This window comes from Haliotis rufescens, unplaced genomic scaffold, assembly GCF_023055435.1.
Source record: "Haliotis rufescens isolate VD_foot unplaced genomic scaffold, xgHalRufe1.0.p SCAF_10, whole genome shotgun sequence".
Classification (NCBI taxonomy): domain Eukaryota; kingdom Metazoa; phylum Mollusca; class Gastropoda; order Lepetellida; family Haliotidae; genus Haliotis; species Haliotis rufescens.
In genome coordinates this window covers 44,424,558-44,452,547 of record NW_025963780.1, presented here as the reverse complement: position 1 = coordinate 44,452,547, position 27,990 = coordinate 44,424,558, and the positions used below count along the sequence as shown (strand labels likewise).

General features: G+C 44.1%; 1 protein-coding gene across 1 annotated transcript; it reads left to right on the top strand.

Moving 5' to 3' along the window:
• Positions 1–27,856, top strand: LOC124121822. Its single transcript, XM_046484899.2, has 4 exons — positions 1–224; positions 1,652–4,215; positions 20,874–21,173; positions 26,565–27,856. Exons 2-4 carry the CDS (start codon positions 2,376–2,378, stop codon positions 26,882–26,884), a joined length of 2,460 nt encoding a protein of 819 aa, XP_046340855.2. The 5' UTR covers positions 1–224; positions 1,652–2,375; the 3' UTR covers positions 26,885–27,856.
• Positions 27,857–27,990: the final 134 nt, after the last annotated feature.

Sequence of the window (27,990 nt, the reverse complement as noted above, 5' to 3'; positions counted from 1 at the left end):
AACTATTTCACTCTGGCGCATTACCTGGTATGGGACCGAGGCCAGAGAGGAGGCTGTGTGGAGATTATAGCGTTGCCAGCTCAGCTAAAAGTTCTTCAAAGAATCGCATTCTTCACTTTTGTTCCTGGGAGGAGCGAGCTGCGGTGTGCAGAGCTTTCAAGACAGCACTGACCTCGGCGCACTGACTCAATTACTTCGGAGCAAGACAAATGCCAGTTTAAACAGTAAGCTAATACATGTTACTTCGATATTATTGCGCTTGTTATTAGAAACACGTATGCCCCATGTTTGTATAAAACAATGCACGTGATAACATTTGAATAGTTGTGCATATCAGAAAAAGGCAATCGGTCTTGACGAAGGTGACAATAACAATAATATTTGGGAAGGTTGTGTCTGACTTTCCCTATATCATAAGAACATGATTACATTACATTCATGATTTGTGTAGCTGTCGTGTTGCTGGTAGCCGCCGCGGTGTAATCCTGACGGCGTCTTACTTCTCACTACAGGTTATTGTTACAGAATTGTCATATTGTTGATTGCAGGTTATTGTCACATAGGGGACTGACAATTTTAGATTCGTGGGAAAAAAACCATTGTTTGCGAACATTCTTGAACAAAATATAAATAATGAAAAACAACAATTGCCCGCAACAAAAATTACATCTCTTGAAAGAAAAAAACAGGCTCCTATTTTAAGTTGTAGCAGTATCACGAGGGGTACATGGGGTTTCCTGCGTCACGCGTTAGGTTTTATACCACGAACACCTAACGAGGGACGCATTAAACCACATGTACCCTCGTAATCCTGCTACAACGAATTTCATCTTGCCGACTTGATTTATTATGACATTGTAAAGATTAAAATTCAAAATTGATAGAAGACAGCTGTTCGATTGAGATGAGGTTAACTTGTTCTCTATCATGTGACTTTCACTGACTCGGAAAAAGGTGGGGCTTTTTGCATGGAGGCGGTGTATAAGGGATTTGTTTTGCCTCTCAGAAATCCACGCACAGCCTGTCTTCTTCGTGGCGGGGTATAAGGGATTTATTCCCCCGCTGAGAAATTTATTTACTTCCAAGGCGGGATACATAGCATTTTATGAAGATCACGAGGGGCAATCAAAGCTCCTTATTCTGACATGGAGGTACGATAAATAGCTGAAGCTGTAGCTGAACATATATCTAATCTCGATACCAAAGACCAAGTCCCACCCCAGAATATCAAATGGCTGACAGCAGGTCACTGTGATATAGCCCTTATATTACTGAAAACTGCTCGAGATGATATAACCGTCGCATTGCTGACAACAGGGCGCTGTAATATAAAACCGTCACATTGCTGACAACAGGTCGCTGTGATATATAACCATCATATTGCTGACAACAGGTCGCTGTGATATATAACCGTCATATTGCTGACAACAGGTCGCCGTGATATATAACCGTCATATTGCTGACAACAGGTCGCTGTGATATATAACCGTCACATTGCTGACAACCGGTCATTGTAATACAACTTCGATATTGCTGACTCCGTCCCTTAGGCCCTCCTCAGCATCTGTGTCTGACTTCTGTTGGGTGTTCACAGTTGTAATGACTGCGGCCCCTCCGCCAACTATATAATGACCGGTTCTTTTCTCCCCAGATCCGTGTGGCCCGATCACTTCAACCAGCAGCCTCCGCTAATGAGTGGGCGATGATAAAACCTTGCCACGAGGAAAACTGAAGCGTGGGGAAGCTTGGATTACCGTAAGAGGAGAATACTTGTTGAGTAGATGAGCCTTCTATAACACAAAAACTTCATGAATGGATCCTCAAAGCCAACTGAGGTCTATGATATAAATAACATCAACACAGTGGGTCGCCGATTCGCAGTGGGGCCGTACACTTCCTGCTTGTAAATTCCTCTACAGACAGTTAGCATGGCAGGGGTGACTTGTCGGGGATGAGTTGTCGGGGGAGGAGCAGGAGCGACCCTTAACGTACTTGTGCACCCCTCAGCGACAGTGAGGGGCTGGTTGGGGAAGTGGACGCGCGCGAGATAAGGATCGAGTGCAGGGGAGGTACACAGGGTTCCACAGACGCCGTGTGTCTCGCTCATCGCTTGGTGCAGGACGTGTTTTCATTCCCGCTCTACGACGTGTGGATCATGGCCGGTGATGATGGAGTTGTATGTAATGTGGTGGGAGTCGTGTGTTGTGCAGGAGGTGTCCGGTGCACGTCGTCGCGCAGCCTGGAGCAACTAGTTTTATGAAATACCATATTCTCATGTGTCTGTGACAGTTGTGTCTGTGTCAGTTGTGTCTGATTCGGTGATTTCAGCGGTGGATTCGTGATCAAAGAATTGTACGGATTATACTTTCATCAGCATGTATCACCTGAGTCTGTCCGGTCACTTCGCCGTCATAGCTGTCATTGTGACCTTGACCTTAGGGGAAACAACCCCTCCACCCCCCACCTCTACAGTCCCAACTACAGATAAGCTGGAGGAGGCTGTCATCACCTCGTTACTGAAGATAGTGGATGAAAAGTTTGACACTTTGAGTTCCCGGATTGCTCAGATGGAGCGGGCGTTGAACGGGTTACAGTTTTTTAACATTCGTCAGTTCCGCGGAGTCACCAACACACTACAGACGACAGCAGCGCTTACGCAGGCCATGCATTCTAAACTCGGGACAAATGACCTTGAAACAAGAACACTTAAGTCTACAGTTACACGGATTGGGCATGACATGAGTTCTCTTAAAGAAACAAACTCTAAAATGTTTCAACAGCTGGAGCGTTCTATTGTGTATATAAATCGAAACATTGAAAAGAAAACAAACGAATTGATGACAGCTCTTGATGGCCTCGACTTCGGAGGGCGCGAGGAGCGTGGTCCTGAGGAGGAGGCCACTGAGCAGGCGTATACAGGGAGGCAAGAAACTGTTTTAAACTGTACAGTGGATATAAAAGTACTAGAAGAACGTATAGATTTACGTTTCAACCATTTGAGAAATCAGTCCCATTTTCAGTATGAACAACTAAGGAACCAATCGAGTGTGCAATTTGATAAGTTAAAGTACCTCTCACAATCCCATTATGGTAGTTTGCGAACTCAAACAGAGAGCCAGAACAACAAACTGAAACATCAGTCCGCCAGTCAGTTCGACAAACTGAAACTTCAGTCCGAGACCAACTATCAAAGGCTGACAAATCAATCTCAGGGTTATTTTAACAGTCTTAAATACCAGTCCCAGAGTCAGTTCAATCGTCTTTCCAATATCAGCCAATCACGTACAGTTGAGAAGTCGGAGGAGACGTACTCTCGCTCTGATGACGTCTTCATTGACAACGAGATGCTCTTCCACGCAATCACAAATATGACGTCACATATCGTTCAGTCTGTGAGTTTCATCAGACACACTGACAGTATGCTGGAGCAGATCATTTCAAACACCGAGACGTTGGCGTACGAACAGGGGAAGCTTCGTAAAGACGTCGTCGACGTGGTCGTACAATCACCACGTGACAACGAAAAACCCGACCCAGCAAACAACCTCCTCCCTACAGGTGAAGGTCATACAAACGTAGATCAAGGTCATGGTCACCTGCGCACAGAAGTTGCGCCTTCAGGGGGGTGTTCACTTCCGGAAAGTGTGCTTAAGGATATTGCAAAGTTTTCTCAAAATGGGTCGCAGTTGTTTGAAATATTAACTGATCTTGCTCAGATGAGTCAGGTGTCATTATCATCCTCCCTTGTCGAACTTCAGGACGAGCTTCTCCGAATGGAGGAGACTCGAACCAAACTAGAGAAGGAGACAAAACTGCCACCGTCCTACGGTTCGGGAGACAGTAACCTTGCCCTTCAGAAAATACTCAATACATCCAAGGCAACGCTGAAGATGACCGAAGCGATGGCCTCGAACACTGGTTGGATTCCTTACATCTTCCACAATGTCCAGTACGTTGAGGGTCAGCTCAATAGGTCTATGTCCGTAACAACACGATTCCTGTCGGAACTCCGAAGTTTAACGAGTAAACTCAGCCGACCTGATCCCAATGCACAAACTCAGGCAGGGGTGGCCAACAATGTCCCCCCTGAGCGGGAGGGGGACACGCGAAATGGAAGTGCGATGACCCAGGAGAATGTGCTTGAGTTTATATACGACACCAGCGTTAAGCTGAAGAGGATTATGCCAGCGCTGACAAGACTTATAGCTGAACCAGGTAAGAACAAACTTTGTTAGATTTATCTGAACAATATTCTTGTTCATATTTCAACACCTTGTTTCCTTGAGAAAAACCAAACTTTATTTCAGCACCAGCTTCCGACTGTTTGCACATTTTATGTCACAACACAGAATATGGCTTCACTCGCCAGTGTACAGTAAACTACGTTTAAATCGAACACGCTTATAACGAACTGACGGATATAACGAACAGGCTTTTAAGGGTCCTGGGTATTTGCTGTCTATATGACATTCTTATAACGAACTACGGCAACAGAACAGGACTTGTTCCGCCCCCCCCCACCTCCCACCCCCCACATACACACACCACTCCACACAGCACACTGTATCAGGAGCTGACTATGGGGGTCGAGAAGGCATCTTAGCCTTGTGCTTCAAGTGTTAGTTTGTCACACCAGATGTGCCGACGCTTTTTTGTTGGAATACAGTTATAGGAGCATTAAACCTGATCATTGACTACGCCTCGTACGTTGGTGCGTTTCTAAGTTCAGACGCGTGTTCGTTGGTTTCATGAAGGTGGTGAACGTCTGAGACATGCATAGCTCCGGGCTTTTCTCCCACCGCATGAAGCTGACGCCTTCATACAATCACATACTGTTCAAAGCCGCCAAACACGCACACACTCATCACTGGAGCATTGCGTGAGTCTCCAACCAGTCGCCAAACATTCTGCAATATACTATCTCACGCACTCGCTCACTGGTATCCAGTCTCTCTCTCTCTCCCTCTCTCTCTCTCTCTCTCTCTCTCTCTCTCTCTCCCTCTTCCCCCCCTCTCAAACTCCCAAACTCGCATACAATCACTTAACAATGCAACTAGAAGAACACCTAGTCTGTCATACAGACCCCGAAACAAATATATCCAATACAGCCCATGCAAGTATATAATGTTTGGCAAGTCTAGTTTACTGCAGTATCTTAAAATGAGGAAAGTCTCTGGGCACCTGTTTATGATATTTTTATAACTATCATTTAACAACTTTTTTTCTGTAAAATATGTTCATTTCAGATTTTAGATGTTTGTCTTAAAAAACACCCACCTATCCACTCACTCACTCACTCACACTCAGATCCCCTAATACACAGCCTCGCCACCCCCTCACTGAACCATCCTCCCACCCACTCACTCTCTCAACCATCCTACCATCCAACCTGTCTCCCCCTTCCAATCAATGAGTTAGTCTTTACACGCCCCACTGCCACCTTACAGCACGCCAAAGCCTCCTAAGTGTAAATGGCCTTTAAGTGATGTGCAAGAGCCCGCTCCTGACCCCCTAACTCATTCGCCAGATAGACGTTCGACTTCCGCACATCCCAGCAACACCAGTAATGACAGTCGCGAAATACGATATCCACTGACTCCGACCTTGTTTCCTAAATAACATGCTTCAAATGTCGAACTTGAGTTTATAAACAGTGTATACACTGAGCACAGGAACTGTGGCTTTATATTAACTCCTGACAACATGGCGTAGAGGGTTGAACAACTGCCGAACATTCGCACAAGCTAGACTGTCGTTCAGTCTCTTCAACAAAAGACGTTCTTGGTGCTTTAAAGGACCATTTGATATTCTTGGGTAGGGGGTGGGGGATTAAAAAAATATGTTGTCCCCCAAAATGTTTGAAACAAGTAATTATGTGTTCATGCCATACAAATTACATTGTTGCCATGAGTTGCCAAAATTAATTTAGCTCAATGTTTTATTTTTAAAAATATCTGGTGTTGTACCTGCAGCTAAAACATATCTGTCCTCAATACAAAATTGTCGTAATAAGTTCACAAATAAACCCGATCACTATTATAAAACTTACACATGCATGTATAAATGTTATTCATTGTATTCTTACAAAGGGGACCGACCCGTGAAGCTCCGGGGTAGAGTAGGTCTTCAGCAATCCATGCTTGCCGTAAATGGCGACTATGCTTGTCGTAAGAGGCGACTAACGGGATCAGATCATCACAGAGCGGGTTGGCAGGTAACTACACGTGTTGGGCCATAATTATATCAGTTATGGACATTATGTTTATTTTTACTTTACTATGAACGTAGTTATAGAGAGCTGGGTAAACATGTACAATGGGGGACCCGTTATTTCAAATGGAAGTTTGTTTCTGCATTAATTTTGGTTTCGTTGTTCAGATAACACCTCGTTAATCTGGACGGTCCTGTTTAAAGTGAAATCATCTGGGCGAACCAATCGTTGACGCTGGATAATGCTACTGAAAAAGACATAATTATGGAGATTCGCAACAAAATCGTCCGGAAGGCGAGATTTCCGGAATAGCGGGGGTCAACATTATCAAACTTTCATTGTACGTAGGAAGGGATGGTGTATACTTGATACGAGGATATTTGTTAATAGTTTAGTAATTTTAAGTCTCAGCATTAAAGAGCAAGAGAGTGGATGTTGTTTAACGCCGCACTCGGCAATAATCCGGCTAAGTCAGGGCGACCTGTAAGTATTGGGCCGGACAAACCAGTGGTTGATGGGGGTCTTCATGTTATTTCCGTTCCGGACAGAGCCAGAAATTTAACCTGTTTCTTCCAAAAACATGAACTTTTAAAAGAACGACGTTTGATAAAAGCCACATTGCCACTCTGGCAAAGTCATCAAAACTTAATTTATTTAAAACTTTGCCAAGTAGTTGTGAAAATTGTCCGGCTTGGTTAAATGCCAGTTATTCTTTCCACACGATGAAGTACATGAGTATAGAAAGAAACAAGAGTGAGCATGGTGTTAGGCCGCTTTTAGCATATTCCAGCAATATATCATGCCGGGGGACAGATAAGAGAAGATACGATAGATAAGATAATATTTATTGCAGAAGAGATGCAATTCTTAAAATGACAAAAATATTATGATTCATATATACATATATACAGACATAAATACATTCTTGTAAACACAAAAAACAATTTCCCCCTTCCCCCAAAAAACAAAAACAAAACAAAAAATAAAAACAAAACAATACAATACAAAACCAAAAACAAAAAAACAAACAAACAATACAAAAAAACAAAACAAATATTAAACAACAAAATATATCAATATTACATATGTGATGATATTATACATATTATGTCATCGGCTGATTTATATCAAGGGGCATTTATTGCTTGAAATGATAGACATGGAAGCAAATGCAGTTGCTATTGATGGCTTCATTATTTGAGAGGATGTAGTGAAATAATTTGTTTTCATGATTCTGGATATTTACATTTTAAGTGGATAAATTTCCCAAGCGTATATTTCTTTCTTGATAGTGTTTGGTACAGTGACACCTAAGCCTTCCGTCGCACATCAAAGACACAAGAGAAAGTATGACTTGGAGCAAGTCCTTCACCCAAACTGTTCGTTACCACATATCCTAGTCTGTCTGCCAGACCAAGGTGAATATATTAAGAACGGAATCCAAGTGAAGTCTTAAATAATTTGGAAGTCTAGATTGCCTTAGCGCGAGGTCTCCACTGTTTTTTTCTAGATCAATGAAAATATGAAACAATCGTGTTTCAGTATTAGACACGCGGTTCCTAATGTGAAAACCTCGAAAATCAGCCTTTGTATAATTGTAGATCTACCTAGTTCATGAAAACAGTTAGTATTGTTGTATCTCGTGAACATGCACGTGTTGAAATGAAAAAGTACAATTTTGGTGTACGTGAACACAGGGACAATATGCGACTTCTGAAAGTTTTGCTCAGATCCTGTTAGGTAAATGGGCCCTTATAGCACCCTTTCCTTTGCCAGAAGCATCAAGTCGAGATCGGGTTTCACCAAGCAATATAGACTAACACCTAGGCTTTAAAATAACTGAGTTCTTCATAGAACCTTTCCTTCCGTTGTGGAATTAAGGCAACTAGACTTGGTTAAGTTTGATCTAGACTCGTTTAGTGAGTGAGTGTGTTGGTTTAACGCCGCTTTTAACATTATTCCATTTATAACACGGATTAATGTGGGAGGAAAGCCCGAAATGATGCAGGTCTCAGACGTTTACCACTTCGGTGAAACCCACGAACACGGATATGGTGCTGACGAACCTAGAAACATAATCGGGGCGAATCAGGATTCGAACCCACAATTATAGGTTTCTGGCGTGCCCAAGGGACGCAACTCTACTCGAATCGCGGCGCCTTAGACGACTGGGCCACCCGTGCCCCCAGACTCGTTTAGACAAATCTAGATTTTTTATAATTCCACAGTCATGGCGCAGGACTACATGAGATAAGGGAAGGGTAGCGTAACACGGGGAGACATCCTGTGGCCAACTGGCTGTCCTAGTGTGGCGTCGAACCCAGGCTGCTTGAATCAAAATTATTTTCTTGAAAGTTAGGCCAGTCTCAATGACACTTTCCAAATGGGGTTGATATATTTGCACTGCTGACAACGGCCGTGGGAATCTGGCGTTGGTTGGAATATTCTGAGATGGCATTTAATCTTATTCCGCCAATGGGAAATAGCACGTGATCAGTGTAATGGGTGAGTGTGAGTGTGATTTTACGCCGCTTTGAGCATTATTCCAGGATTATCAGGGGGTAATTGACTACAAAGAGCCAGATATTGCAGATAAGTATTCTGTTATCGAGTCTACGACATACTCACGCACAAATCCTCCAACATGTCAAATTTTGACACAAATTCAGCGAGTCTGCGAGGTTAACGCTAATTGACGAGAAACATGAAACGTTAAAGAATCTCCATTGCGATCCATCAAAGTCAGAACCAGTCGTTGATGAGAGGGAGCTCCTTGTGTAACAATTTAGACTTTCAGTTTCTTAACAACTTCTTTGAAGCAAAAAATGTAAGTTGAAGAATGCTCGACATTTTTCGGTTAGATTCATATGTGAACTTGAGGGCAACCACAGTGACAGCTCAATCATCTCCACACGGCTGTCAGGCACTACAGCCCCACCGATAGCCCTGATGCTGCCGACACAGCCATCTTCCCATCAACATCACCGTGGGTACCAGCTCCACAACCTACCTGTCTGCTGTTGTAAATTACAACCCAGTCTCAAACAACCATACATCGTCACGAAATGTAATACCAGACGGCGCCATGTGTCTGTCGAAAACCGAGAGAGCTGCAGAGAGCTGTTGAGTGCTGCTGAGAGCTGCTGAGTACTGCTGAGTGCTGCTGAGTACTGCTGAGTACTGCTGAGACCTGCTGAGTGCTGCTGAGAGCTGTTGAGGGCTGTTGAGTGCTGCGGAGTGCTGCTGAGTGCTGCAGAGAGCTGTTGAGGGCTGTTGAGTGCTGCTGAGTGCTGCTGGGTGCTGTTGAGTGCTGCTGAGAGCTGTTGAGAGCCGTTGAGTGCTGCAGAGAGCTGTTGAGTGCTGCTGAGAGCTGCTGAGAGGTGTTGAGTACTGCTGAGAGCTGCTGAGTGCTGCTGAGAGCTGTTGAGGGCTGTTGAGTGCTGCTGAGTGCTGCTGAGTGCTGCAGAGAGCTGCTGAGTGCTGTTGAGTGCTGCTGAGAGCTGTTGAGAGCCGTTGAGTGCTGCTGAGTGCTGCAGAGAGCTTTGAGTGCTGCTGAGAGCTGCTGAGAGCTGTTGAGTACTGCTGAGAGCTGCTGAGTGCTGCTGAGAGCTGCAAAGTGCTGCTGAGTACTGTTGAGTGCTGCTGAGAGCTGCTGAGCGCTGCAGAGTGCTGCTGAGATCTGCTGAGTGTCGCTGAGAGCTGCTGAGTGGTTATAAGTGCTGCTGACCATTTATCGTTTATTGGTATCTTGTTTCAAAAGAAGAATTTGTTCTCGAAAATCTTAGAAAAATATAAATAAAATTTAACCTCAGGTTGTACCAAAACTTGTACACTTGATGTGGTGTGTCTCAAAACGTGTTTAAAAAATTCAAACAAAGAAATTATATGTCTGTATACATTGAGAGAAAAATCAGTATGTCTCTTAATAAAGTACTCAATGACATAACACAACAATCCCAACCCAAAGCTCCACACAATCGTACGTATTTCCTGGCTGATCTGCACAGCTCAACCTGTCGCTGTTACACAAGCTCCGCACTCTCTTAGGTCCTTCACATGATATAACTGAAGTACTGTTCAAAACAGCGTTAAACTCAACTCACTCACCCACGCTGGTAACCCCATAACAGATTCACTTCGTCACAACAATAACCTAATGAGTGTCAAACATTCTGACCCGACTGCAGTTGTCACTGCTGTCACTGGTACACGTGTGATTTAGGAGCGCTGTCAAAGGTTGCTGGTACATCAGGACAGAGTGTGAATGACGAAGCTTCACACAGACTAAACCGAAAAGTCACGGGACACGGGAAACACTCGGAACATGTGGTACGAAGGAAACACTGGGAAAACATAGGACAGATGACACCGAACACATGGGACTCAGGAAACGGGTCGAACCGGACCCAGGATCAAGTCCTACTGGTGTTACAGGACATGGTAAACACACGAGGCATGAAATCACACGGGAGACTGGACATTGGACACATGAGACACACATTGGCACGGGAAACACACGGACACTGGACACTGGACACACGCGACACATGGGGCACGGGAAACACACGGGACACTGGACACACGCGACACATGGGGCATGGGAAACACACGGGACACTGGACACACGCGACACATGGGGCATGGGAATCACACGGGACACTGGACACACGCGACACATGGGGCACGGGAAACACACGGGACACTGGACACACGCGACACATGGGCCACGGGAAACACACTGGACACACGCGACACATTGGGCACGGGAAACACACGGGACACTGGACACACACGACACATCGGGCACGGGATACACACGGGACACTGGACACACGCGACACATGGGGCACGGGTAACACACGGGACACTGGACACACACGACACATCGGGCACGGGATACACACGGGACACTGGACACACACGACACATCGGGCACGGGATACACACGGGACACTGGACACACGCGACACATGGGGCACGGGAAACACACGGGACACTGGACACACGCGACACATGGGGCACGGGAAACACACGGGACACTGGACACACGCGACACATGGGGCATGGGAAACACACGGGACACTGGACACACGCGACACATGGGGCACGGGATACACACGGGACACTGGACACATCGGGCACAGGATACACACGGGACACTGGACACACGCGACACATCGGGCACGGGATACACACGGGACACTGGACACACGCGACACCTGGGGCACGGGAAACACACGGGACACTGGACACACGGGGCACGGGATACACACGGGACACACGACACAAGAGACACTGGACATTGGACACACACGACACATGGGGCACGGGAAACACACGGGACACACGACACAAGAGACACTGGACATTGGACACACACGACACATTGGGCACGGGAAACACACGGGACACTGGACATTGGACACACACGACACATGGGGCACGGGAAACACACGGGACACACGACACAAGAGACACTGGACATTGGACACACACGACACATGGGGCACAGGAAACACACGGGACACTGGACATTGGACTCACACGACACATGGGCACGGGAAACACACGGGACAGACAAGACACGTAAGATACGAGACACAGGACATCTCTCCATTGTGTACCATTTAAATGCAGCTGCACTTTTGATGGTATCGCCACTTGTATCGCCAAATATATGACTAGCTGCTTGCTTCTAGAGTCCTCACCTGTGGACTTTATAACCGTAATGCTGCTGAAGGTGGTTTATCTCGCCTGAAGCGGCCATATTGAAACAACATGAGGAAATTGGACTGTCGAGTTAAAATGCCGAGGTGAGTGGCAACACGTGGGAAATGAAGTCAGCAGGGTGACTTCCCCGAGGGGAGCGGAAAAAAGACTATCTTGAATGAATGCACGTGGCTGTTTACGTCGTGGTTGACTTGAAGGGGAGGAGCAGAGCGACGTAACTGTTGATGTAACCAGCGGGGGGTGGAGGGGGGTGTTAAACAGACTAATGGCAGCGTCAAGCAGAGACCGCCAAGGGCACATAACCCAGATGATAAAACCTTAATGTGATGATAAGTGTTAAGATGTGATCATTATTGTGTTATAATCTATTTGAATTTTTCCCATATATGTTTGTTTCGGGTCTCGGGTCTCAATGACAATTTGGCCATGTTGTGGTGCTTGCGTTCGATTTAAAAACCCTTGACGACCTTGCGAACCCGTGTAGACCAAGGTATACTATAAGTCAACGTTGATTTAGCAATGTCAGCACTATTAACTGATTAAGTCCCACTTTGGTTGACGAAAGTTGCCCGTACCTACTGAGCCCCTGGGGTGAGGTTCTCTGGTTAGCAGCCTCCAAATGACGTCAAATTTACAGAAAATTAGTAACTGTTTCATTTATTGATTAAATCATGAAGAAAACCATTTAAATGAATATAATTAACTAGGTACTGATACTTCATACGTATTGTGAATTGCGTAAGAGAAGTTTACCTTTCGATTGTTGATATAAATACTTTGATGATGATTTTGCATCTGTGATTTCCTACGTTGAATTTTCTTGCCCTACGTGATTATATAGAATTAAGATTCAATGACAGATTTGTCAAGCAATGAAACACTTGTTGACCTCTCATACATGTGTGCAGAGACTACAAAATAGATTTTATTTATTTTATGGCCTCTGATGTGTGTTATAGCAATGTGTGTGATGTGTGGACCATACCGATACGTATCCTAGCAACTGTTGCTAGGACACAAACCACGTGTGTGTGTCCATGTTATATAACAAGGACGTAAGAAGGCGTGGCCTCATGGTGTTTTGGTGCTGTGGGGCGACATTCTATTGCACATTCCTGTCGACACACACGCATCCTCGAGTGCTTGCGTTCATTGACGAGGAGGTGGCGCGTGGAGGTCTTCTCAGTGCGTGTGAGTAACGTGAGAGTGACGCGAGAGTGACGTGATGGTGAGGAAACGAGGCTAAAAATAATGCTTACGTCTGTTGAATAAACAAGTCGGGCTGGCTGACGCGACGATATTTTAATAACCTGACCTTTATTTTATTGCTCATATACCACGTGACGTATACTATACGTGACCAGAATTGATGCCGCCATCGTGCAAGTTGTAAATTGACATTTAATTTTAATGTATTGTAAATAAAACTAAATAAAGTAAACATGTTTGCAACTCTACAACATAAAAAACCCATTGTTGGTCTATCGAATTACCAACCTTATGTGATGGGTTCTTTGACAAACGGTATACCATTCGCCAAAGTTGGCCCAATGACACGGTTTTCTATCGTGGTGGGTGTATAAGACTGTATATAGCTTCTTCTACAGTGAGAAAATGAGATACGCAATTCCAATTTGAACATAACATTCGCACAAGCTATCCAAACTAAGTGGACTTGCCCTGAAAGTACTGTTTTTCAACATGGTGAGTGAGTGTGTTGGGTTTAACGCCGCTTTTAACAATATTCCAGTTATATCACGGCTTGTCCCGAAGTGATGCAGATCTCAGACGTTTACCACTTCGGTGAAACCCACGAGCACGGGTATGGTGCTGACAAACCTAGAACCATAATCGGGGCGAACCGGGAATCGAACTCACAATTCCTCTGTTTCTGGCGTGCCCACGGGGCGCAACTCTGCTCAGCGAATCGCGGCGCCTTAAAAGACTGCCCCCCCCCCCCCTTTTCAACATGGAACAACATGGTATTGTAAGAGGATATAATAAGAAACATGTTGTCCTGATACATGCAATCGCGAACCCAGAGAGTACAATGATTCGTATCTATGAAATTGTCGCTTAAAATCCTGCGGTACTTCCAGGGCGTTTACAGTTTCGCTATAAGAAATGGTAGTTTAGTTTATTTTTATTTATTTTATAAATATTTTATAGGTGGTGGTGGTGGGGTGTAGGAGCCTAGGTCGCCCAGTCATTGCCCAAGGACTTCAGAGCTTCTGTTGACCGTTTCTCTTTTTTCATGGGATATATTATTTCAGACTAACACTTAGTCAATGAACATGTCTTTGAAATAATAAAACTATTTTTTCGAAAGAAGCTTTCCTCTTCTGCTGTTGTGGAATCAAGCAAACTAGACTTGGTTAGTTTGATCTGGACTTGCCTAGGCTATTAGTAAACAGAAATACCTACAAAATATGAATTCCACAGACATGGTGCAGGACTAATATTACTTGTACAGGCTCTGTTGTTTGAACGTATCCATAGATTATATCTCGGATATTTTACTTGATCAAAGGCTACCTAGACTGACTTTATTCAATACTCTGCAGAACGAGGGCGACCGGGGTTTATACCCGGGGGGGGGGGGGGGGACGTGTAGACGCTGATCTGTAAGTGTCATTTGATGCTTTAACAGCGCATCCCAGCTTGATTCAAAGATCCCCGTTCACCCCCGTGCACTTATCAGATAAAGTAGTATTTGAAATCTCGTTTGATCTCGTCTCGCCACGCCACTGTGACCTCTCCCTGACCCACTTCCGGTTCCTGGAAGGTCGACAGCTGTGTGTCATACGATACTGTTAAAAACGCTTACATTCTGCTGTTGTCCGTGTGTCGCTATGTCAACAGTGTACTTGGGGGTGTGGGGTGTGTGTGTGTGTGTGTGTGTGTGTGTGTGCTAGTCGGAGATGGGGGTGTGGGGTGGGGCCGCCGGCTATAAGCACATCTGACACATGTGATAAGATAAGATAATTATCAGTGGCCGTGGTGCATGGGAACAAGCGTCGACTGACTGCGCCACGCCTGTAGTATCATATACATGTATATCTAGCGCATGTCAACGCCGTTCTCCTACATGTCAATGTCATGCTGTGGTATGCAGCCAGCTAGACTGGCCTATTTTTATCATCTAGATTGATTTTGATCACATTATATACGGATATTCCAGTGTCTTGGAGAACTAGCACTGATTCATTGTGCCACGATCTTGTCTCCAGCCACTTCTGAACATGTCATTCTCCACTCCCTCGGTTAAGTATTTCGGTCATTAACTTGTCTTCCTTATTCTCCATATTCTATCACCATGAGATTTCACGTGATGTAACTTAAATACTGTACAGAGCAGCGTTACACTCACTCATTCTATCACTCTCATGCTCTCGTCCAGATTCTTCTCCGAGACAACATTCTATTTCTCTCACGTGTCCTTTTTCACTCTCCTAATTTATATTTGCGGTGCTCGCCCTATCTATTGCTTTCTCCCCACTCTTCCTCGCTCTCTCCTTTTTACACAGCGAGAGAGAGCCAGAGAAAGAGAGAGAAAGAGGGAGAGAGAAAGAGAGAGAGAGAGGGAGAAAGAGAGAGAGCCAGAAAAAGAGAGAGAGAGAGAGAGAGAAAGAGAGAGAGAGCCAGAGAGAGGGAGAGAGAGAGACTGGATACCAGTGAGCGAGTGCGTGAGATAGTATATGGCGACTGGTTGGAGACTCACGCAATGCTCCAGTGATGAGTGTGTGCGTTTTAGGCGGCTTTGAACAGTATGTGATTGTATCAAGGCGTCAGCTTAATGCGGTGGGAGAAAAGCCCGGAGCTATGAATGTCTCAGACGAGAGAGAGATACACTGCGTTTTCCGCGTTGACCTGCTGCAATGGTATTCTTGCACTGCACTCTCCTGATAAAAAACCCAGGTTAAAATAAGTCTGTATCGCGTGTTATCAAGGCAGTCGAGATATAAGATGTATTAAATGAGCATGAAGCCATACTGATAAAAACACAACAACCTAAATACAATCTGTGGGAGAGGCCAGGCATGTGAGGGGGCTGATAGCGGATGCAGCTGAGTCCTATAGCCATGGAAGAAACGTTCGACATGAAAATGTGCAGCCCCTTTATACCGAGTGCAGGGTTGTGTGTTGAACTACCGTGTTAGATTACCGCTTAGTCCCTGAAAATAAGTAACTTTGGTAGAATAAGTGAGTTAGGTTTAACGCCGCTTTGAACAGTATTCCAGTTATATCATGGCATGTCAATTCAATGTGGGAGGAAAGCCCGAAGTGATGCAGGTCTAGGACGTCTACCACTTTGGCTAACCCCAAGACCACGGGTATGATGATGATAAACCTAGAAATATGATGTGGGCGACCGGGATTCGAACCTACGATCATATGTTTCTCTCGTGCCTAAGGGACGCAACTCTGCACAGCGAATTGCGGCTCCTTAGACGACTTGCCCTGTATCCCTAGCTTTGAAAGAAACAAACAACTTTATTAAAACTGAAAAGTAACCCCAGTGAGTTGGGGGAGACGTGTGGAAAATCTAGACTTGCTTCATTTAGGGCTATGTAGCATTACAGTAGGGGCTGGGCGGAAGGAACGAGTATGGTTGAAGGACTGTGAGACAGGCTAGGGGGCGGAGGGTCTGTGTGGGGATAAGGGCGGGTAGGAATGGACTGGGGTCAGTCTATCGATTGGACAACATTTAAAGGTGTTGATGATAACTTCCGAGAGAATACCCACCTTGTTCACGTTTATTTTGGTGTTAAAGTCACATGTATCTTTATCGTTGTTATCGTGCATATCGGGAGAATATGTGTATGTGCGGGGCGAGTCTAGATGGTAAAACCCTTCACGGGGACCGTCTCACACAGCGTTAGTGTATACTCCCCTTGACGGGGACCGTCTCACACAGCGTCAGTGTATACTCCCCTTGACGGGGACCGTCTCACACAGCGTCAGTGTATACTCCCCTTGACGGGGGGTGTCAACTACAGAAACGCTGCATCCACAGTGCACACGGTGTTGAGACGTTTTCCATTAATAGCAAAACGTGTAACAACTGAATCTGTTTTAGTCTGTATGGATCACCACCTCATATCTCATTGATATGAAAACGAAGGGTTTTGTCGCTTTGTTTCTACAGTTCTGGGTTTCAAAGATACACAGATACTTCGTTCTGATGATACATAGTTTTGACATGACCTGTACTCGGATGTCCTCAGACCATTGTCTAACGGTAGCGAGCACTGAGATCAGCTGTTAATGAGACTGTTCCCTTGTTGGTTCATAAAACCAAATTCCTGTGTTACCTTCCATGAAGCCAGAGACTGTTCAGCATCAGGCATCTACATACCGCCCATTTCCTGTCGGACACTGCGAGTATGTCGGCGATGGGGAGATCCAGGTGACTTGACAGTCTCACCACACTGGCATGACTGGACCATTGTTTGCGAGAGGATGCAGCTGATGTGATAACGTCCCATCATGCTACACACCCGAATTCTGACACTTCCTGAGTGAGTTTGGGAAATACCAGAAAATGCGACCAGGGCCTTTTTCAAGAAAGCGACCTCAGCGCTACGACTGTCGTAAGCCTATGTTAAACTATGGTAGTAACACTCATCTTAGTGCTGACGTTGCTTTATGGAACGAGACCCAGCTCTTAATGAACGGGGCGGTCGGGTAGCCTAGTGGTTAAAGCGTTAGCTCGTCACACCGAAGACCCAGGTTCGGTTCCCCTCATGGGTACAACGTGTGAAGCCCATTTCTGGTGTCCCCCACCATGATATTGCTTGAATATTGCTAAAAGCGGCGTCAAACCATACTCACTCACTCTAAATTAACACAACATTTACATTACAGAAATATCTTCAGTGAGTGAGTGAGTGAAGGAGTGAGTTGCAATCAGGAGTCGCATTGGCAGTATTTCAGAGAGACAGTCAATGTATTCAGTACAGCTCATAATACAATCATACAAGTGAGTGAGTGAGTGAGTATGGCTTTACGCCGCTTTTAGCAATATTCCAGCAATATCACGGCGGGGGACACCAGAAATGGGCTTCACACATTGTACCCATGTCGGATATCGAACCCGGGTCTTCGGCGTGACGAGCGAACGCTTTAACCACTAGGCTACCCGACCGCCCCCAATCATACAAGAGTTTACATGAATGAGCTTTATTACTGTGAATAACTCTCAAATTCGGAAACACCGTCCAATTCTCGTTTTTTTAACATTGTATAGATACAACGTTCATATAAGAATTTTCAACTCGTACCATTTTTACAATACAATGTTTTAATTAATAAATACCAGTAATAACACCCCTATGTTAAACCAAACGTCGTAGCGTACCAGTAAGTATGAAGGGTGATATCGTGTCCATGGAGGGGCGGTCGGGTAGCCTAGTGGTTCAAGATTTCGCTCGTCACGCCGAAAACCCAGGTTCGAATCCCGACATGGGTACAATGTGTGAAGCCTATTGCTGGTGTCCCCCGCCCTGATATTGCTGGAATATTGCTAAAAGCGGCGTAAAACCATACTCACTCACTCGTGTCCATGGTTACTCAATATCCTATTGTGACCGATAGGTAAGGTCAGGCTGACCCTTTTCGTGAACACCTGGTGTCATCACTAAAATTATCATATCGTTTTTATTCGTTTCAACAAAATCAGTGAATGCACTATCGTGTCACTAGATTTTTCTGGTTCATCGATCACTTGATTGTCTGGTTTGTTTACCGCAGACGCATGGCAGGAATCTTGATGTGCATTGTCTGGCAATAACTACTTATACTTTTTATCCAAATTGTGTAAATGGCGGGTGCTACCGGTAGAGCAGGACATGTTTACCCTTTTCGCGAACACCTGGTGTCATAACTGATTTTCAGTAGACCATTCATATAATTTCTAAAGCGATTTTGAAATGGAATTTGTTTCAGCAGATAAGGGGCGGTGGGGTAGCCTAGTGGTTAAAGCGTTCGCTTGTCACGCCGAAGTCCCGGGTTCGATTCCCGACATGGGTACAATGTGTGAAGCCCATTTCTGGTGTCCCCCGCCGTGATATTGCTGGAATACTGCTAAAAGCGGCGTAAAACCCCACTCACTCACTCACTCCAGCAGATAATCTAGACTGGTTCTGTCCTCCATTGTTAATGTATATTTCAACAGCATATAGGCCAAACGAATATTTAATTGACAATGTTCAAAATAATGTCTTCGATGTCAACCTTTTAAGTACAGTAAAGTACGGTTATAACGAACTCAAAGGGACTACTAATTTTAGTTCGTTATAACCGTAGTTTGTTATAAGCATATATACATCATAACTACAGCAAATAGTCGGAACCAAAAAAGTAAGTTCGTTATATCCGTCAGTTCGTTATAAGCGTGTTCGTTATAACCGTAGTTTACTGTATAGCCAGAATACGTCAATATCGTCGTGTTGTCTACGTCACGCTTCACGGATGACCTTCACGGCAACGTCAACATGTCACGTGATTGTAAAAACATCTGTGTCCGTCTGTTTCATGCGCCTGGAACACATTGTTCACATATGTTTTATAAACTCCTATACCCCTGCCTTCCTCGTAATGAAACTGAGTACCGTTAAGCCTTTGATAAGAGCCAGGAAATCTCCTCGGCACTGCCTTTCTTTAAACCCAGTTTTTCGTTCAAGGTAGAGAAGATATGCCTCTTTGAAATTAAATAATGTTATCATAAATTGACAAAATAGAAGGGACATTTAATATTATCTTTTCTCGTTATAATATCTCGTTGCCCACTGATTTGATAATTACATTTATCAATTTCCGAATTCCCGAAAATATTTACTGGAATTAATTTCTTTAAAAGGGAACATTTAAAAGACTTTTATGCAAGACATGCATTTATTTCCAAATGATTTCTAGACAGGTGTTTGTTCAAAGCCGATATATGAGCTCGGGTGGCCATGTAGTCTGAAGTGGATTGGCTGGTCGTGGGTTCGAATCCTAAATGCGCCCTACTACGATCGTTGATTTGTCAGCCCAGTGCCCGTGGTCGTGGGTTTTACCAAAGTGGTGAACGTCTGAAATGTGTGTCACTGACGACAAGACAGGCAGTCATATAACCGACACTCTGTTCGAAGCGGCGTTAAAATACAGCTCAATATCACAAATGAGGCGCTTAATGATTTTCAGTAAGGCTATTATTGAAATATGATTAATAATGAATCTATGTTGCATATTAAAAAGATGTTGAGATAGATAAATTCATGTAGATATGATAGGAAGCTGTATATGTTCCAGCCGCTTATGGCAGTCACGTAAATGTAATCACGATGAGGTTGTATATTTCAGAACCGCTGATGTCAGTAACTGTAGACATAATGATGATAATGTACATTTCATACCCTCTGGATTCAGTAACTGTAGATATCATATAAGGCTGTATATTTCCCAGCCGCTTATGTCAGTAAATTTTTATAAAGCGACGATAACGTTGTATATTTCCCAGCCACTGATGTCAATAACTGTACATAAAATGGCAATAACGTTGTATATTTCCAAGCCACTGATGTCAATAACTGTACATAAAATGTCGATAACGTTGTATATTTCCCAGCCACTGATGTCAATATCTGTACATAAAATGTCGATAACGTTGTATATTTCCCAGCCACTGATGTCAATAACTGTACATAAAATGTCGATAACGTTGTATATTTCCCAGCCACTGATGTCAATATCTGTACATAAAATGGCGATAACGTTGTATACTTCCCAGCCACTGATGTCAATATCTGTACATAAAATGACGATAACGTTGTATATTTCCCAGGAACTGATGTCAACAACTGTACATAAAATGACGATAACATTGTATATTTCACAACCACTGTTGTCAGTAACTGTGCATAAAACTCCAATACGTTGTATATTTCAGAGCCGCTCATCACCCTGGTGGATGGACGGAATGTTAACGAAGGCCGGGTGGAGATCTACCATAAGGGCCAGTGGGGCACCATCTGCAACACAAGCCTTGGTCACACTGACGCCTCCGCCATTTGCCGCCATCTTGGATATCTTGGTGGTATTGCGGCCGGCAGGGGGCAGTTCGGTTCCGGTTCCGGTATCAACTGGGATTTTAACGTAACGTGTCTGCGCACCTTCCAGTGCCCGGTTATATCACTGGACAACGAGGCCAAGTCTTGCAGCCACCATGGGGATTTTGCGGTTATTTGTGGTGAGTTATATTCCGAAACGTAGATAATTATTCTGTAGTGCAAAAATGAGTCACAGGCGTCCAGTGTACGTCCCTAAGGCGACCTAAGTATGTTTCAAAGATATTCAGTGCCATACGTGGTGGAGGATTTCACCAAAATGGTAATCTTTTAAGACTTGCAGAGGGAGGGGTGTGGGTTGAGATGAGGAGTGTTTGAGTCAAGAGTACTTTTCAGGAGGAAGTCGATCCCCATGAACACCTCCCCACCCCCATACCTCCTTCCCCACACCTCCTTCCAGGGTTACTTATACTGTGAATGTAAAACACAGTATCCCTGGCTTTGTCTCCATCAATCAATAACAGTACACGGACAGAGTGTGCCTGGCACCTTAATGGTTGTTGCTTATCAAGAAAAGTGTTGTCTTAACGACTGCCGCGGGGAACGCCTACAAATATCAACTGTGAGTTTAGGTCCGCACGCGCATTGAGAACGCTTGTTTGTTGTCATAGCGGCCAGCTACAAGGCAATCTGTTAGCGGCCCTCTGTCATGTGCGCAGAGAGGTCAAAACATATGCTTGTACTGTAACGTTATACAGAACGGCGTCTGTAGCAGGTGCGTACTTACTGTAACATAATATAGGACAACGAATTATGCACCTGACTGCTTCCGGTAAAATTATACATAGCAGTGGCTGCATCAGGTCCGAACTTACCGTAACATTATACATAACGGTGACTGCAGCAGTTTCGAACTTACCGTAACATTATACATAACGGTGGCTGCATCAGGTTCGAACTTACCGAAACATTATACATGACGGTGGCTGCAGCAGGTTCGAACTTACCGTAACATTATACATAACGGTGGCTGCATCAGGTTCGAACTTACCGTAACATTATACATAACAGTGGCTGCATCAGGTTCGAACTTACCGTAACATTATACATAACGGTGGCTGCAGCAGGTTCGAACTTACCGTAACATTATACATAACAGTGGCTGCAGCAGGTTCGAACTTACCGTAACATTATACATAACGGTGGCTGCATCCGGTTCGTACTTACCGTAACATTATACATAACAGTGGCTGGATCCGGTTCGTACTTACCATAACATTATACCTAACAGTGGCTGCAGCAGGTTCGAACTTACCGTAACATTATACATAACGGTGGCTGCATCCGGTTCGTACTTACCGTAACATTATACATAACAGTGGCTGCATGAAATTTGTACTAACCGTAACATTATACATAACGGTGGCTGCAGCAGGTTCGAACTAACCGTAACATTATACATAACGGTGGCTGCATCCGGTTCGTACTTACCGTAACATTATACATAACAGTGGCTGGATCCGGTTCGTACTTACCATAACATTATACCTAACAGTGGCTTCATCCGGTTCATACGTACCGTAACATTATACATAACGATGGCTGCATCAGGTTCGAACTTACCGTAACATTATACATGACGGTGGCTTCATCAGGTGCATACTTACCGTAACATGATCTTCAGCAACCCATGCTTGTCGTACGTGGCGACTAGAGGGATCGTGTGGTCAGGCTCGCTGACTTGGTTGATGCATGTCATCGTATCCCAATTGCGTAAATCGATGCTCATTATGTCAGTCATAACATATAGTCTATGAAATCTTATATTACACAATATACTTCTCTCCCCTAAAATTAAAACAAATAATTTTCCTGATGCTGTTTTCATAAAATAAATATATTCCACAGTCATGGCGAGGACTAGATTGTCTGGTCCAGACTCAAATATTTACAGACGGCCGTCATATCGGTGCAATATTGCTGAGTGCGGCGTTGAACAACAAACAAACGAAACAAATCTTAAGGTCCGGGTTCTAGTTTGAGTCACTGACACGTAGAATTTGAAATAATACCAGGAACTATTTCAACTTAATGGGATACTGCTTCAGTTATATGTGTGTGTGTGTTTGTTTTTATGTAAAAACATTCATTTTGAAGCAAAATAAGATTTGTTTATTTCAGTTCGCGTTTTGGTGTTATTTCAAATGCCAAACAAATAAACATGTATGTGATAAGTGTACCTTTGCAAACACAGCTCCACACAAGAGCGTAGGCATCGCTAGCACTCGGGCACCTGTTCTCGGCCGGAGCGGAGCCTGTTTACTAATTAAACTTCCAGTCACTCGGTGCAAATTCCTTCTTAGTGAAGCTAAAAGTGATTCTTACTTCATTCGCTTTCATCTCTGTGAGATTAATTATAGGATTTCCTCTTGTAGAGAAGAGTATCTGAGAAGCATGACGTCATCCTAATAATCATGAGTATCGTTCAGGAACACAGTCCGCCATTGCAGGAGCTCACACCGAGCGACCGACGTGCTCAACTTTGGCAATAAGGTGTTTTATTTCTCTACGACTGGGTTTATGGAACCACTGACCCTGAGAATCAGGAATGAGGAAACAAATAATTCCAGTTTAAAATTTGTTTTATCCTCGCTTAGCCTTGATATCGCTCTCATAGAGGGACAATCAGGCAATTTGTGTCCATACCTGATCCGGACAACTAATATACGCTCAATGATGTCCGCTACAATAATCAGGTTCACTTGTACCCCAAGTAGCTCGTTTCTTTTTTCCTAGTTAACGTTTTCAATTTTCGAACATTCCTGTCACATTTCACAAAACTGAGGAGTGAAATATACAGAAGTTGGGCTTTTTTCTCAACTTTTTAAAAACGATTTTGAAAGGTCTGATAATCTTTTACGCTAGATTTGAGGCAAAACATTCATAAACAAGAAAAGTAAAGCAAATAATAACGTACGGGTGAGAGGAACCACGAGATGCTTTCCATACTAGCCACCGTTACAGTTGGTCTGGCCACTGAATGTGTTTCCATATCATGCGACATCTGTACAAAATATGCATTCTTCGATCACACTACATGTGTACCGGTACTTCAGCCAAGATTGCTTTTCTGTTCATACAAAATGTCGGACAAAACTGACATGCCAGAGAAATTATACACTTGAATATTGAATTTGACTAAACAAAAACGTCATCTAAACGTCACTAGGCTGGTGACAGTCGCCGAAACATCGCAGACTTAAGGTCCAAAACACAAGCGGTTGGTTCAGAAAAAGCACGTGCAGCACTTCTAGCCACCATCAAAACTTTACTTGGATAAAAACAGTCGCTGAAACACTGCAAACATGAGGCCCAAAAACACAACTATGATACCTGTATCAAATAACCATTTCTTGTTTGTTTCATTGTTAGCCCTCATCAAAAATGGGTCTATATTTTCTTCTGCCCGGCAATTTAGGAGGAATCTAGAACTATACAGTTTGTAAACTCTGTAAAGCACACGTTCGACTGGGATATTGAAAATTGTACTGAACAAGGGAAATCTCAATGTTAAATTTCATATTCATGTCGGACGCAAGTATGTGATTCCTCTGTACCATATATTTTGGCATTGCACGTGGTCGTTGATTACAGTTCGATAAGTGAGTGAGTGAGTTAGATTTAACGCCGCTTTTAACAGTATTCCAGTTACATCACGGCGTGTCAGCTTAATGTGGGAGGAAAGCCCGAAGTGATGCAGATCTCAGACGTTTACCACTTGAGACCCACGAGCACGGGTATGGTGCTGACAAACCTAGAAACATTATCGGGGCGAACCGGGATTCGAACCCACAATCATAGGTTTCTGGCGTGGGTTCGATAAGAAAACGTATGGCGTACAGTAAAACTATACATACTGCACATCATTAAGCAATATACACACTGTATTTAATCGCTGTTGGATGCTTCACTGGATTATCTGGTCCAGACTCGATTGTTTACACGCCACCGTCGTATTGCGGGAGTATTGCTGGGTGCGGCATTAGTTAACATACATTTACATTTAATGCACACTTTGAGTGGCGGGTGCTACCTGTAGAGCAGGACACGCTACCCTTGTCGCGAACACCTGGTGTAATCTCTGATTTCCAGCGATCCATTCCTATTATTTTCATCACTGTTTTGCCTTTTACGCCCAATGGAATGTGTTCCGGCAGCTAATCGAGACTTTTTTCAGGCCTTGAAGTTTTGAATTCATATATTTTTTATCGTACATACAGGGTTACAGATTCACATTCTAGGATATTAACAGATTGTCATCCAAAAGATTTCTTTCAAATTTGGTAGAGGTATAGAAGCATGCCTGGTCGTAAAATGCTTGAACCACTGCATATAAAACCGATGTTTCAGAGCGTTATTGTCCCAAGTGTTAAACGTGGCGTAGAGATACCTCTCACGTTCCCGGCTCACTAACAAACTTAACATTCTTGCCAGACAGTAAACTTTAGCATGCCCCATCATCGTTTATACAAAGGCGTTCTTCACATCGTAACATCGTAAATCGCGGGAGTCTAACTGCACCAGTGGTAATTAACAGAACGTGACTTGGCTCCGTCTACCCCCAGACATCTACTTTACCTCCCATCAAGCACATGCTGTGGGAAACCCTCAGCCTGAAATAAGTAACTATGGAAACCTCATCTTCCGGCGCGATTACCCCGTTACCCCAATCATGTCGGTTCGTGTTTCAGTTCCGGATGGGCCAAACTTTTGGCATCCTCAAGTAACACTTATAAAACAGCGTGTGTTCGATATTCGGTTGTAAATTAGTGTCTTTCCGAATCGTAAATATGAATAAAGATTGTATATTGTATACATATTTTTAATTCCTAATGTATTATAGTTACGATACGGAAACGGGATATAATATAGTGTAGGTCATTCTAAACCTAATTGCTGTCAAAGACGCAATTTTACCCATTTAGTATCTTTAGTAACTTTCTGAAGCTAGGTAGGTTTGAATTCAGTTGTGTATGTTCCACGTGGGGCGGTGGGGTAGCCTAGTTGTTAAGGTGTTCGCTCGTCCTCACATAGGTACAATGTGTGAAGTCCATTTCGGGTGTCGCCGACCGTGATATTGCTGGAATATTGCGAAAAGCGGCGTAAAACCATACTCACTCACCAATGTGCCCTCACACCCCAATCCGTCTGCCAATGTCGCTGGCTCGTACATTATCTGTAACGAATGTCCAGTTACATGTACGTTATCATTGACGTAACTGCCTTGACATCAGTAATGAATGCGACACATATGGTTTGAGCAGTAGCAACCATAGTTCGCGAACTCTACACCTATAAGTCACCTCACCCTTTTTGAAAATAATTTTTAAAAAGTCAAACTCAAGTGTAGAATGATTGGACAAGTCTTGGTTGCTTTAGCCCTAAAATTAAGTATGTTGTGCGCTCCGTTTCGATTTTATTATTTTATTTTGTATCTATATTTATTTATATAAGATAACTTTATTTCTGGGACTAAATATCAGTCTGTAAACGTATGTATTCCTCTGTTCTAGATCACATGCTGCGCCTGGTTGCTTTTGAAGAAAGCAACGACGTGAATACTGGCCTGGTTGAGATCTATCACAGCTCAAGATGGATGCCAATTTGTTCACACGGCTTTGGCCGAAACGAGGCTCAGGTAGCTTGTCAACAGATGGGCTACACTGCTGGTTGGATGAGAAACTCACGTGATCGGTCACGTAACTCCAGATCCTTGTGGATGACCAATGTCCAGTGTCGCGGCACGGAGACTAGACTGGACGCTTGTAGACACAACAACTTCGGCGCCCGCCAGTGCCCCGGCTTGAAATCTGCCGCTGTCACGTGCGAGTGAGTTGAAACAGGAAGTCATTGGAAGCTACGCATGCGCTCAGCTAAGTCTATCCACTGGTCGGAAAACATCCTACAATGCTACCTGGTAATTCGGACCCTTTTAAAATGGAAACTTTTACTTTTAGAGGTCAGATTTTCATGTCGGCACCGGACCGAAATTGCACGCCGTAACAATCGTGTTGTGTCCCGGAGAGTATCAACACTCGGTTATCCAGACGGGTGATGGATTAACGAGGTTCCTGTGTGTCGGTCACACTATAAACGAGACATCAACACAACATTCTCACTCAGACTGCTGGGAAACGAATGACGTTGGATATATACACTGACTTGGTTATCCACGGTCCTACCAACATCCTTCTGTTGTGTGACGGAACATTTCACAGACTGAATGCGGCAGGACTTCTTCAGTTATCATTAGAGAAATATATTTCTCAGACACTCTGTACGACTAAAAACACCTTCATGTTTCTGTTTGTTTTGTTTTTTTCCGAAATGACGTGATGTTTAGACATTTGGTTTGCCAAGCATAATAGTGGTTTAAAAATAAATTTAACGTTACTTTCCGGTTTTGGTCGGCAATTTAGAGATGCCTGCCCTTGGTTTATTATCTGGAAAGATTACAGACGCGGGGGTTTGGAAATGACCCGGAGGGACCAGAAACACAACACCTTTTTAGCCTGTCATTGAAATAAATCGACCACTCAGCATGCTTGAGTAAACAAACAGATCCCCTTGAACGCTTCAAGCCTGTTTTTGTTCACAATCGTCCTGGCCATTCCACCCTTGAACCATTAACTCGGATGGCCGGTGGAGCTGTGTATCCCGTGAAAGGAAACGTTGTGTGAGTGTGAACGTCTGACGTCGCCAGTGCCTTGTGTCAACAACTTACTGCAGTGGATGTGTCGGTGACGCCACGCTGACCGACACCGTGTTCTTCCCCATCTAGCATTAAAAGAAAACATCACCTGTACCTTGAAGTCTTGTCAGTTTTTTGTTAGTAAAAAGACCATTTCAACCCTATACGTAAACCAGCTCACAAACCGCGTTTGAGACAAGAAAACCGGGCACAGAATTTGGGCAAATATATTTTGTTTGTAACGGGTA